Genomic DNA, 13,407 nt, shown 5'->3' on the forward strand with positions numbered 1-13,407 from the left:
ACACCATGCCAGCATGCGGCAGCGCCTACACCATGCCAGCATGCGGCAGCGCCTACACCATGCCAGCATGCGGCAGCGCCTACACCATGCCAGCACGCAGCAGTGCCTACACTGCACCAGGCCATCATGTAGCAGCGTCTCACTGTGCCAACATGCAGCAGGCAGTCACTGGTTGCTCCTTGCCAGGAGGCAATTGTGCAGGTCCACATCACAGCCTGTGAAAACTTGTCTGCATTCTGCACCAGAGAAACTTTCCAGGCTTTTCTTTAAAATTAAAAATGGGCTGATGTTAGGAACAGATATGTCTATGGAACTAAAAGGATATCCCAAACTTTCTGAGAACTAGGGTGAAAACGTCTGTCAGCTTGTCTAACCAGAAAGCTGTCATCTAAATGGGAGGTATGTAGACAAGGCGTAGAGTGGGGAATGATGGCTCCTGTGCTTTCCTAGGCCAGCCGGTCCAGAGCAACTGATTCTACAGGCTAACCATCTCCATAGTCCAGGCTACCCATCTCTGTAGACCAGGCTACCCATCTCTGTAGACCAGGCTACCCATCTCTGTAGACCAGGCTGCACATCTCCGTAGACCAGGCTACCCATCTCCGTAGACCAGGCTACCCATCTCCGTAGACCAGGCTACCCATCTCCGTAGACCAGGCTACCCATCTCCGTAGACCAGGCTACACATTCAAAGTTCCTCTCCCTGGGTAGATTAGGAATCAGGTGCCATTTGCTGCATAGTCACTTTCGTGTTTCTAAATGACAGCAGGTGAGAAATGGAGGCCGGGAGCCACTTCCTCCTGCACTCTGGGCTATCCTCTGCTTCAGAGAGGAGAGCAGAAAGCCAGAGTGGTGAGTGGGGAAAGGCCACAATCCCACACGTTTCTAGACTACACGCATGGCTAAGCAATTTCAAAAGCCATAGACTTCAAGAAGAGGAAAGGTGGGGGGAATTCCCGTCTAGGATCTCTTGTGAGTGCTGATGACAACAGTGTGGGCCAGAACCAGACAGCAGTGAGCCCATGGAGCCGTCATGGGGATACCTGACTTTCTTTCCCAAGGCAGCAGGATGGTGAGGACAGGGTGACCCCTGGCTGTCTGTGGGCTCACTGGGCTTGGCTATGAGGACGCACTAGCCTCACCTGTGAGAAAGACGCATGCATCCAGAGGAAGGGGCTAGGGACTTACTGCTTAGGCTCCTGTGTCGCAGCCTCCAGGCTTTCCCTCCGCCGGGTGCTCTTCTTCCCTTCTTTCTCAACTAGCTTTTTCATAGGATCTTGTAAGCTCTTGATCGTAAGTCACATGTGGAAAGAAAGAGAGAAAACATGGCGGCGGGGGGGGGGGAACGTTAAAGAAAAGTCATCAGTAAAAACATTCACCTGCAGTCAGTGCTTGTACCCGCACCCGCGGTCCGAGGTTTGTGGAGGTTGTCCCGCTCAAGTGGACACAGGTAAAGCTTTCTATGGTGAAGCAACAATGTTCTCTGACAGTTCCAAGAATTACAGCTTACAAGGGAGGGTTGATTTGCCACGGGGGTTTATGTTTTCCCCTTTGGGATAAGTTATTCAGAAAAGGCCTTTTGGTCACTGTGAACTTTGCTTTCCAGCGACAGCATGCAGCTAGGATAAACACGGCATTGTGCCTGTAGCCCAAACTCTCACACGGCAGAGGCTCCCCGCTGACTCCCAAGCTGAGATGTCTGCATTTGATGTGTAATTTTGTTGGTTATTTTGCAATTTAAAACTCATCTTTAAAAATAGTAGCTAATGAAAATCTGTCTTTTTTTTTAAAAAAGAAAAGAACAAAATAGCATCCTAACATATTCTGACAGCTCAACTCCCACGGAAGGACAGAGCAGGTGTCTCCCCAAGCCTCTGCAGATTAAAAACAGGCAACAGACTTTACTTTCTTTCTACTTTGTTTTGGTTGGCACATCATTTGCTAGAGCTACTGTTTTAAAGGTTTGTTAAATATTTAAGGGAAGTTTTTGTTTTGAAGAAGCAAGTCCCTACAAACTGCACACCAGTAGCAGAGACCCAGAAAGAGAAAGCAAATGTTTCTTTAACAGTGAGTAATGATGTACACAAAACCTACCAAGACAAAAGGACTATCTCAAGACATTCGCCCTTCTTACATTCCCAGAGCTACTAAAGTCCAGGTTGCCATCCTCTGGGCCTCCCTGCCTTTCTGCTCTCATCCCCGTGTGCTTTTCTCAGCTGTGACACGCAGAGGAGCCAGGCAGGCTTGGGGCCAGGGCGGATTGATTAGTGATGGCTGACTGGAGTGACCAGGCAAAGCAGAGCCCGGGCTGACTTTGGAGTCTGCTCCGGACACCAGATGGATACTGGTGTTACCCCTCCACCTCTCCCTAACTGCCAGCCTAGCTCACTCCCCACCCTGAGTAATCTTCCTAAAATATCCATGCCATCATACTACCCTTGTTCTCAAGAATTTACAATAGTTCCTGATTTTTCTCCACGCCTAATCTACAAACCTCTCTCTGCTTGATTTTAAGTAACCTAAATGCGGTGCTACCTTCACCAGCTCCTGCTGCTTCTCGCTATCCGCAAACCACGCCGTTTCATTCAGTTACAGCCGGCTCCTTGGAGTCTTCTCTGCTTATTGTCCCCATCCCATCTTTGTTCTCCCCACTTGCTCACCCCAGAAATCCCGCTCACCCCAGAAATCCCTAGTCCTTTCAAAGCCCAAATCCATTACTACTTTGCGCACAACTTCCCTGAGCACTCCGGATTTGAGAACATTCTTTTGACACCAGGTTGCATCTATACTCTGATTATGGTATGCCTTTTTATAGATACTATGTTCCTTCTTAGCCAATATAATTTGTGTATAAAAAAACAGTTTAGAGTTGAAGATATAAAATATTTTACATGTTGTGAACATTTAATATTAAAATATATGAGTGCACATTCACTCGCCAATATTCTAATGTACAATCAAGGTTCTTATATCTATCTTAAATATTTATTTTGTATGTGGGGGTAGAGGTGTGCCTCGGAGCATGTGTGTAGGACAGAGGACAAGTTGCAGAAGGAGTTCTCTCATTCCATTGCGTGGGTTCCAGGGAATAAACTCTCCCTGTCAAGCTTGGCAGCCAGTATGAGCCTTTGAGCCATCCTGCTTACCCAAGGTCCCTTCACTGAGTCTATGTCCTTGATTTAAGTTCTGAGGCATTTTACTGCATAAAGCCTGTCTGTGCAGCGTTGCCATAATCGTTAAGAACGCCCTGCCTCTGGACATTAAATTCATTCAACTAATAGGTTTTGCGTGTCTACCATGTGTAAGATGTTGTTTGGGATTTTTAGGATACCAGTGAAAAGAAAAAGCGTTAGCAAGTGATGTGCCCAGACAGATCATGACAAAAAAATGATCAGATTATTTCAGAGAATGAGATGTCCTCTCTTGGGGCTGGCCCTTCAACTGGGAGCGACGATGACAAGGAACCAGTCGTGGACAACTAAGTGAGAAGAAAAGCTTGAAGCCAAGACCCAAAGGTAGGGATAGCGTGCCCCATGTGAAGAAGCCACAGTGGCTGTGATGTAATCGGTTAGAGTAAAAGTCTCAGGAGATCCCATCACGTGGCCAGCAGTGCCTCGCAGGGAGAACACTCTTCTCCCCAGGTCGTCCCCAGTGGCCCTTCTGCCTCCTTTGTTCCCTCAGACTTTTGTGCTCTGAGTCTCCAATGCATGGCAACTACACACAATACACAGTCCGTGGCTCTGGACCGGACTGTGAGGGGCAAACGCTACAAAGGACAGGATTAGAACAAGTGGCACAGTGGATCTGGACTGTGCTCTAGAGGGCCGTGTTTTATATACTAAAACAGCCACTTAGAGCAGTGTGAGAATGCGTGGGTGTGCCAGTGTGTTAGAAACGTGTCACCGAAACTGGGAGTTCATCAGATGTCAAGCGCATATTTTTTTTCAATACATTTGCCAATCATGGCAACACACACACACACACACACACACACACACACACACACACACACACTCTAACAGAAGCTTTATTCTCCATAGAATGGTTCAACTCTGGTCAGTTTGAAGGCAGGAGTATTTTCAGCCAATGTTCTGATGGCTCCCAGGACTCACTTTTAGATCCTATGACACTTGTCCAGACCTCCTGGTTCGCTCAATTATCTTCTCATTGTGTTTCCTTTGTGTCAATCAACACTGGGCAGCCCATGGACACGTCTGCTTCAGTGGGCTGTGTCTAGCTGCCACGGCCCTTGTCTAAAACCCCAAGATGCCCTTGACAGTTGCATGGTTCTCATTCCTCCTGTCTCCAGCCCACCTCCTCTCCTGACCACACTTGAGTGGCTCTCAGACAATCCCATTGTAATGTAAACTACTCATTGCCTCTTTTCAAGCCCTTCCCCTGTTGGGCCATTAGCAGGGACTCCATTGTTAGCTCCCTGTCACCACAGACACACTTAAGACACTATTGTGCTTTCCCAACAGAATAGCTGCAGTTCCAATTGCTACTTTAATTTACTATTAATAATTCCTGTGACAATTGCTCTTCTCTTCCTACATTACTATTGTCTCTGTGATAATTTAGCTTCTGCAGCCAGGGAAGTGCTAGATAGGTACTTGTTGGCTGAAATTTCATGTATATAATGCCAACTTTAAAAATTAGATCTATTTAGCTAAGAAACTTAAAGGTTAGGGTGAATTCTATAAAGAGGCCTATAAAACCACCAGGAAAATTAATAGTAAACACATCGGCTTATTTATTTGCTTTGAGAATTTTGACTGAAGGAGAATATTGTGTTCACACACATCAGTTTATCTGAGATACAATCTGCATGCCACAGAATTCAAACATTTCTAAAGATCTAAGCCAAAGATTTCCAATACATTCACAGAGTGCTACACTCGCCAGCGAGATCACTGTCAATAGGCAAGTCTGAAGTAGGACTTGTAGATCAAACAAAGTGAAATCAAAAAGACAATAAGGCTGAACTATGCACGAAGCTTGTTTCTCAGGGAAAATGGAGTATGCTGAAAGAAAAAAAAAAACTCTAAAAGCAAGTTCAAAGGCTCGCATCCCGAGCCCACCTGAAAATTAGTTTCTGGTGTGACTGTCCAGTGCACAGTATTCTGTAGGATGGGGGAATACTCTCCTGCCTGGACCAGAGGCCACGGGGAGTGGGGAAACGGTTTGGGGGAGTTTGGGGTCAGGGATGATGGAAATGAACTTTTCAGATTATTCTGAAGTTCACAATTTAGATTTAAAAAAAAAAAACAAAAAACAAAGACCAAAACAAAACAAACAAAAAACTACCTGACCCCACGGCCTCTGAAGAAGTTGGGAGTGACAGCGTTTTCTGAATGTCATCATGCTCAGGCAGAATGGACAGAAGAGGTTTGGGGCTGTGTGTGAAGAAAGAGCCATCCGACAGAACTATTTCCCACTGCTGGCCAACAGAAGCCACATTCGAATCCGTGGCCAGAAATGAAAACTCCGAAGCATTCTGCAACCTCAACCCACTCAGCCCTGCGCTCAGACTGCCTGTGAAGATCACTGCATATTAGCAGTGCACAGTGTCACCCCTCACTGGGAGGTTCTCTGTGGTCAGACCAAGCAGCCTTTCCCTGGTCAGGCTACGACAACAGGCTAACAGTTTCCATCAGTGCACAAATGGTTCCAGGAAGCATACACACAATGTATAAGATCAGCGTGGCAAAGGAAATGTGCAGACCCAGCTTGCAAACGTGTCTTAAAAAGGAAACAGCTTAATATAATAAAAGGGAATTACTACTTCCTGTATTAGGAAAATAAAAGCAACAGCAACATTCATCTGAAAGAAAGCAAAACTGCTCAACAAAACAAATTCCCGAGACAAAAGGCCAGCAGCCAGTTCTAATAACCCAAATTGAAGCCCAGCTTACACAACGGAATAACATTTCCTGTAGTTCTTAATTAGACGCTTTCTTTTCTTAGGCTACTTTCCGTTAATTATACTATACGCAAATGAAGGTGCCAAATAATTGTCAGAAAAAGGAAACAAAAGCACTTAAAATAGTTTCGTATGGTCAAAAGATGCTGCATTCCGTTGGGTGTGTGTATGTTTGTGTGTGTGTGTGTAATTAGTAACACACGAGGAATCAAAGGCAGAGGACATGGTGTGCACCAGCCATGCCATTCCTGGACCTTTAGAACATATGTGCTCCTCTTCCCTACCACACGCTTCCCCCACCCGGACAAATGACACCATAAAAGGGATCCCACTAATCTAGTACTAGTGCTAATTGGGAACTGAGCGGTAGAACGACAGAGCGAAGTAAAATTAGAGGGAAAAGCTATCATCCGAAGACATATAATCGTATAAAGTAACATGGGGAATTGGTGGGACGGCATCACAGTGTGCTGGAAAGAGGCGGTCTTTGGAGATACATCAAGCAGCGCTTTGACATGAACACGGTTCTCAATATTCTCAGGGTTCATTCTACCCACCAGAACATGGAGATAATTCCATGGATACACTTTTAGGGAGAATGCATAGTACCAAACGGTGCAAATCTTTCTGGTCAGGACTCTGAAGGGTCTAGAGGGAGCCCAGTGGGTTCAGTGGTCATCTTGTGGCGGGTTCTACACTCTGAGTTCACACTCTCAGGCTTCAAAGAGTCTCCTAAGCTTTGCTGGTTTCCGGGTATGACCATGGAGACTCAGAGAGGTGAAGTAACTTGCCCCAGGCCACTCAGCCACAGACAGTTAGAAGCTAGACTTGAATTCGCCTTCAAAACTGAACTGCTTAGGAAAAGTCTAGAGGAAGCAAGCACATTTACTCCGTTTGCCCTTTAATAAGAAGTGGTGAGGACGGGAAGTGGATGGCATTCCACTTTCTTAAAGAGGAGCCACACGGTTCCCAGGCATTTGAGGGACTGCCACATAAATTACAGTTTTCATCTACCAGAGAAAACTTCAAAGTATTATTTTTAATTGGAAGTTATGGCTGTTCTTCTGAAAGGTGGCATTTCTGCTTTCTCCTGCTCACCTGCTTCACAGCCAGAAGTGCCTGTGGGAAGCAGGTCGCGGCATGGTGGTAAATGCCTGAACTTCTGTGTTCCCAGAGCGATTGCGCAGGCCAGAGCTGTGGGCACATGACTAGCTGTCTCTGGGCTCCAGTTTCATTTGAAACATGGAAATAGGGCTGAGCATACCCATGTCTTCCAAAGATAATTTGAGGGTTAACAAAACACAGGCACTTTCTATAAGCGAATGCTCGAACCTAACAGCGCTATTAATTGCAACCTCAACCTAGGTCCATTTTCAGACTGACACATATTGTATGAAAACTCTCCTAGACATTATTTCATAGCAGACCGTCTGGCACAGAGTAACTACCTAAACAGTTGGGGGGTATTCTTTTCTTTCCTACAAAGAAAAGTTAGGGGACAAGTAAGGTAGGGGCAGGAGAAATCCCACCCTGTTGTGAGAAGAGCCCGAGTGACCAGCTGCCAGGGAGAAATCATGCCAATCACCAGAAGGCAGAGCGGCAAATGACAAGAGAAGCTCTGGCTTGCCCAGCTCGGGTTTCAGTGGTGGTCCTGGTCAGCTCATCTAGTCCCTCCTCCCTAATGACTGGGATATGCTTCCAAATTTGTTCTTTCCAATGATCTGGCCTGGAACAGCTTGGAAATAAAAGAAGGAAAAAAGAAAGGAAAAAGCATTGCTAGGAAGCCTGTAAAGTAAGGACTTCTTGAGAAAAAAAAAAATCTTTAAAGTATAAAAAAAAAAATATTCTGGATGCTCGCCATGAGTAATTGCCTTGTTGGGACTGTTAACTAAAATAGCATTGCCGAGATATTTACCCAATTTTCATAAAAACTATTATGGCATTATTTTCAAAGCAAGTTGCTACAGAGCCATGTGGTTTGTTGGTAGATGCTCGAGTGATTGCCTGAGAAGCGTGGAGGTGGGTGGAAGAAGGCTGCTCAGCACATGTATTTGAGAAAAACAAAAACTCAGAAAAGGATGTTTTTGTCTTTTGAAACCTAAGAGTACTTTGGTCTCTAGGATGATGTTCCATGCACCAGAGCTGGGACCCGCATCCCAGAAAGAAGAAGGAATGGCCACAGCTGTTCCAGTGGTATTTTTGAACATGCTTGGAGTTAAGTTTTTTAAGTTCAGGTTTCCTTAGAGGTAAATCTTGGCACACACCAAGTGCACGTTGCAAATTCCGTTGGTATTGGTTAGAGCTAGCCGGGCTAATGAATGGCACACCCTCCTGCCTTACTGGCTTTCCCACTCCTGGTGGGAATTATCTGAGAGCAGACCAAGGCCTGTGGGATGGAAGGTCAGGTTTGGGAATAGACATTGCCAGATGTCCAGGAGAAACCAGGGAGGGCGTGGGCTAGGTTGGTCCTCACAGAGGTCTGGTAAGATTTGCCATTGACAACGCTGCCTGTGAGACCGGCTGTCAAACTAACAATCTGAGATGGAAACGGTAAGAAAATAACTGAAACTGGGCTGCTTGACCTAGCAACCCCAACAAAACCTCTTCCCAGATGCTCTTCGTGGCTGGCTTCATCTGCAGCACTGGGGATGGTGAAGGCCTTTGCTATGCCTTCCACCCCCGCCACTGCCACCACCATCTTCTCTGCCATCACCCTCACCACCAATACCCCTGTCACCACGACCTCCTTCCCCACTCCCAACAGTCTCAGTAAACAGCAGCGCCACTAACACTATAAGCCAACACCACAGCAACACCAACAGTCTTCACTTGCACAGCTCACTGTGCCAACCCCCTCAGCAGCAGCAGCTCCTCCATGACCACCTCCTCATTCCTGCCTTCACCACCTCTGGCACAGCTGGGCATTGGCAGAGTCGGGCTGGCTGTGCTCTTATGTGCTTTATCATATTATCTGAAAACGTGAAGAGCAAAGGGGTAAAAAAAATCTAGGGTTCGTTCCTAAAGCACTGACAGGAAGTGTATCACAGGGCTATACCCTGCAGCTGACCGTTTCTGTTAAACTCAAGCACTTTAATGGCTTCAAAAATAAAACGGCATCCAAGCACTCAGGTGTGCAATGAGGGGAGTGTGGGTTTCAGGCCAGCTTGGATTACACAGTGAAACACTATCTCACATTTAAAAAAAAATGTGCTTTAATCATGCACACCTATAATTCAGCACTTGGGAGGCTGAAGTAGGAGGAACGTGAGTTTAAAGTCGGTGCAGGTTATGTCTTAAGCAAATGAAAACAAACCTCAATAGCCCTGTAGTACAAACAAAGTAGGGCATGTGGCCTTCAACTCACCTTCAGAAGTGTGTGTCTACTACTGTGTTGTAAAGGGCCCAGACCTCAACCTCTGCTGTAAAGGGCCTAGCCCTTACTCTAATATCCCTATAAAAACATCTAGCTCCACCCACCGTCAGAACGCTGGGTAGGGAGGGAATGGTGATGGATGTAAGAGGAACTGTAGATGCCAGGCTAATCCGCTCGACTCCCCTGTGGCTGTCGCCTGCCCTGGATGCAGGGAGAAATGCATCCGTGATCGCTGCAAGGATGAAGCAGACAACCACATCTAAGGGCTGCCAGCTTAAGACGGCACTTCTCTCCTAATGAGACAGGATTCCATTCAGTTTCTAAAAATGCTTTAAGCTCTAATCCAAATTGCTCCCCCAGAAAAGGGACAACGTTTTCCAGATCCAGCAAGTAACATTCCATGCCTAGCCCCAGGACGTGATAATTCCTGCCATGTGAAAGGTATTCCCAGGTTTGGAATCAGTGTAAAATTAATACATTAAGGGTAATTCATGTAGGATACGCATGTTTAGTAACATTTTCATGAATCAATCAGTATTTGTTGTTTGAAAGCAGAAGCTTGGGAAAACTCACCTTTTATAGGCAGCCATTAGGAGTTAGAATGTTTCTGTTTTAGTTGGAGCTATTGCAATGATCAGATTTGCATTTTTGTGTGATTACATATAAAAGCTAAATTTTCTATAACACTGAATGTTAAAAAGTTATCCTGAGATTGAAATGATCCTAACCACTCGCCAAGGTAGTGTCACTATAATCACTTCAGGCCTGGGCAGAATAGTAATAGTTGTTGCATAAAAGCATTTCCAGTAAGTGGTCAAAATCATCACTTGAATATTTTGAATATATGAGGTAGAGATTCATTTTTATAGTGAATTTATTTCACAAAAGAACTATTATATACTTCACATGGGAAGGTCTATTTGAAGTTCCAAGAACATGAGTTGTATCCATATATTTCTGCTGTAATAAAATCCCCCTCTCAAACAGGACACACCAAGTGTTTAACACATTAATTATCATCCTTCATCAAGCATAAAACTAATAGTCAGGAAATACAGCTGCAAAGGCACAATTACTAAGGCACTCAGCACACACCCCGAAGCAAAGAAAGCAAATGGCCTGCTTTGCATTACCAGACTTTGCTTGGCAAGCTTCTCCTAAGACAACTTCTCTTTCCTGCCAGAATCCCAAAGGGGCTATTTGCTTATGTAAACCTGGAGGACAAATTAATTGTGAAAACATTTATTTACATTTCAAAATACCCATTATCAATATAGAATGCCATTCTAAAACTATAGGTTTTGAAAGATCATTTGGATGAAATAAAAATTTTATAAATACAGACTATGTTTACTGATGCAAGAATTCTAGATATTCAAACAGCATCATCATACTCGATCAGGGCACATAGGGAATTGATGTATTTCTCTTTTACATTTTATGACATACAATTTGATACACAAGTATGTCTATCTATAAAAAATAATGACCTGTATATAACAGGATTCTATTATGTCCAGTGGGAGTCCACATAATTATCTATCAGCTTGTGTTACCGCTGAAGGCTTAGATCAATGTCATTCTTTTCAGGCTAATGAAAGAACAGCCTATTTAATGAGTTTTTGGATACTTATTATTAATTTGACTGTAACACCATTATATTTTAAGAGATATATTTATCCTACAAGATTATGTTATAAATAAGCTATGCACTATTATTTAACTATAATTTAAGGGAGGGTCAAGGGATATAAAAGCTGTGTGCCTAAAATATTTGTAATTATGTCCTAAATCACGACTGTCAAACTTTCACTAAATTTCTGCTCAGTAATACTCTGACATAAGCAGTATGATCCTTTCTGTAGGGTGAACAGCACAGTAAAAGATCATGGAGTCTTACTTTCCTCAGGCCAGGAAGCCAGGATACACGCGTGTTCTTTCACTCTTGGGTAACAACTTCAGCATCCTGAGTTCATACTGTCATTTATATACAACAAACTCACGCACTGGAAATTTTTAAATTATATTTGAGGTTGGGGCTATTTTATTTGTCTCCTGGCCAATTTCTGTTTCAAGGGACAGTAACATTTGGTACTGGATGAAAATTAATACACGTGAGCTTGGAACACAAGTTAGCAGTGGAGTGGTTTTGAATGAGGTCCTCGGTTCAATCCTTGGTAGTATAAAAAGAAAGATGAAACTAGCAAGAACAACAGAACAATCAGGATGGCCCAGACGTGTCTCAGGGAAGGGTGGTCTGCTGTCTGCTCAGGCCAGGCTAAGAACTGCGGGTAGCCTGAGCTGTAAACGCGATCTGCCTTGCTCAGGAGGACGGCGTCCTAAGCAGCTGAGCACATCTGTAAATCACGAAGAAGAAAAGCAGCTGCGTCCAACAGTAACAACATTGCCAGTGTGACGGAGGCTGCTTGCTGACTGTGCATGGGACATTTGGCAGATGACACACAGACAGGATAGATAAGAAATGAAAAGCCTCTCCTGGCAAGTGTGCACTTGACAGAGTGAAACAGTGCATATTCAGGGGGCACTCGCCAGGAGGCTGTCCATAAACACCAAATGAGCAACTGGGCAAGGCAGGGACTGTGAGGGGCCATTGGACATGGCGAGTGGACATTCCTGGGTCCCTCTTGAGACTTCCACTTTCACGTAAGGTCTTTGAAGGCTTCTACTTCAGTATTTTTGTAGATTTGTAGGTGACTTGTAAACATTTAAAGTCAAAGATGCATTTTAAGGCAAAAAAAAAAAAAGAAGCAATAGGTTTTTAATGTTTTCTTAGCAAAGCGGACCCTTATAAATTGCTTTAAAAATTAGAAGTGAGTAATTTCAAGGTTTGCTTTTACAAGTTCTTGCCTGATAGTTTTCTTTCAAATACACAACCCAACAACAAAGCACCCACTGTTCTCCCCCATCAATTCTTAAAATCCTTCTGGAATGAAAATCACTTTCTTATCTTGATGTGCATTCATTTCTAGCAACCATTAGGGTGAGATAATTCCAAGTCAGTTTCAACACTGAGAATCAGACACTGCACAAATCCCCTTTGAGGCAAGAATCCTTGGGTTTAATGTTGCTCTTTCAATTAGAAAATATTACTATAGTCTTATTGAAAGTTCCAATCCTATGTTGAATATAACTTCAGAATAAAGAGATAGTTTTCAGAAATAACCAAGGAAATAAATATATCTTCTGAGATGAGCATATTCGGGTTTAATAATTAAAAAGTAGGGATGTAATTCAGTCGTAGAGTGGTGTAGGAGGGCCTTCTGTCTATGTGTTGCTTTCATTGGTTAGTAAAGAACTGCCCTGGCCTGTTGATAGGGCAGAACTTAGGTAGGTGGGGAAGACGGAACTGAAATCTGGGAGGAAAAAGGCAGAGTCAGAGAGATGCCATGGATGCCCTCCTTCAACAGTAGAGTATGTACAGTCTCGCAAGTGCAAAGCCTAAATTCCAACCCAGGTAATGAGAAAATAAAACTAACCTAAACAAAAAGTAATTAGTTACTTGTTCTTGAGCGATCTTGCTTCAACAATGTCAAATGAGTATGGATTATCATGATGTATAATAGCTGTCCCTGCCTTGGGTTTGCCATGTGATCCAAACAAAACTGCCCTTTCACAGATTTGCTAGCTGTCTCTCTGGGTGTCATACCTTTAATGTCGTGAATTCATACGGTTGATAACCTTTGAAGCTTTCATGAATGGCTGCCATGGTGTGAGAAGTCTTCTCCCAAAAGTGGAGCAGAGTAGTCTGTAAAGAAAGATGGTAAGATGAATAATGTCTCAAACGCCCATTTCTGACCCTGGTCCCCAGAGACGTAGTCTTAGCTATGACTTTCCAGGCTGTCTCATCTGATCTGTACTCATCTTTGTACCTGTTTCTCCCATAGTTCACTTAGACTTGGCATATCATCCAACTAAATTCTCACTAATGCTTAGGTTGCTCCTACCACCTGGACCTTCATCTCTCCATCTTCTTTGTCCCATTCAGTCCATTTTCCAAAACCCAGGGCATTTGGCATTGTTTTCTCCTTCCTTCCTTCCTTCCTTCCTTCCTTCCTTCCTTCCTTCCTTCCTTCCTTCCTTCCTTCCTTCC

The 13,407-nt window shown here is 44.2% G+C and overlaps 1 protein-coding gene across 4 annotated transcripts in view; it reads right to left on the minus strand.

The window, feature by feature from the left end:
* Ica1 (islet cell autoantigen 1) overlaps positions 1 to 13,407 on the minus strand; it is a 144,828-nt gene that overhangs the window by 26,497 nt on the left and 104,924 nt on the right. For all 4 annotated transcript variants that reach the window (XM_026787529.1, XM_026787527.1, XM_026787528.1 and 1 more), the window contains exons 8-9: positions 12,964 to 13,062; positions 1,189 to 1,286 (exon numbers count right to left, since the gene is read on the minus strand). In XM_026787529.1, coding sequence (XP_026643330.1) covers positions 1,189 to 1,286; positions 12,964 to 13,062 — 197 coding nt within the window. The remainder of the gene's footprint in view (positions 1 to 1,188; positions 1,287 to 12,963; positions 13,063 to 13,407) is intronic.

The sequence above is a fragment of the Microtus ochrogaster genome, linkage group LG10 (genome assembly GCF_000317375.1).
Source record: "Microtus ochrogaster isolate Prairie Vole_2 linkage group LG10, MicOch1.0, whole genome shotgun sequence".
Classification (NCBI taxonomy): Eukaryota; Metazoa; Chordata; class Mammalia; order Rodentia; family Cricetidae; genus Microtus; species Microtus ochrogaster.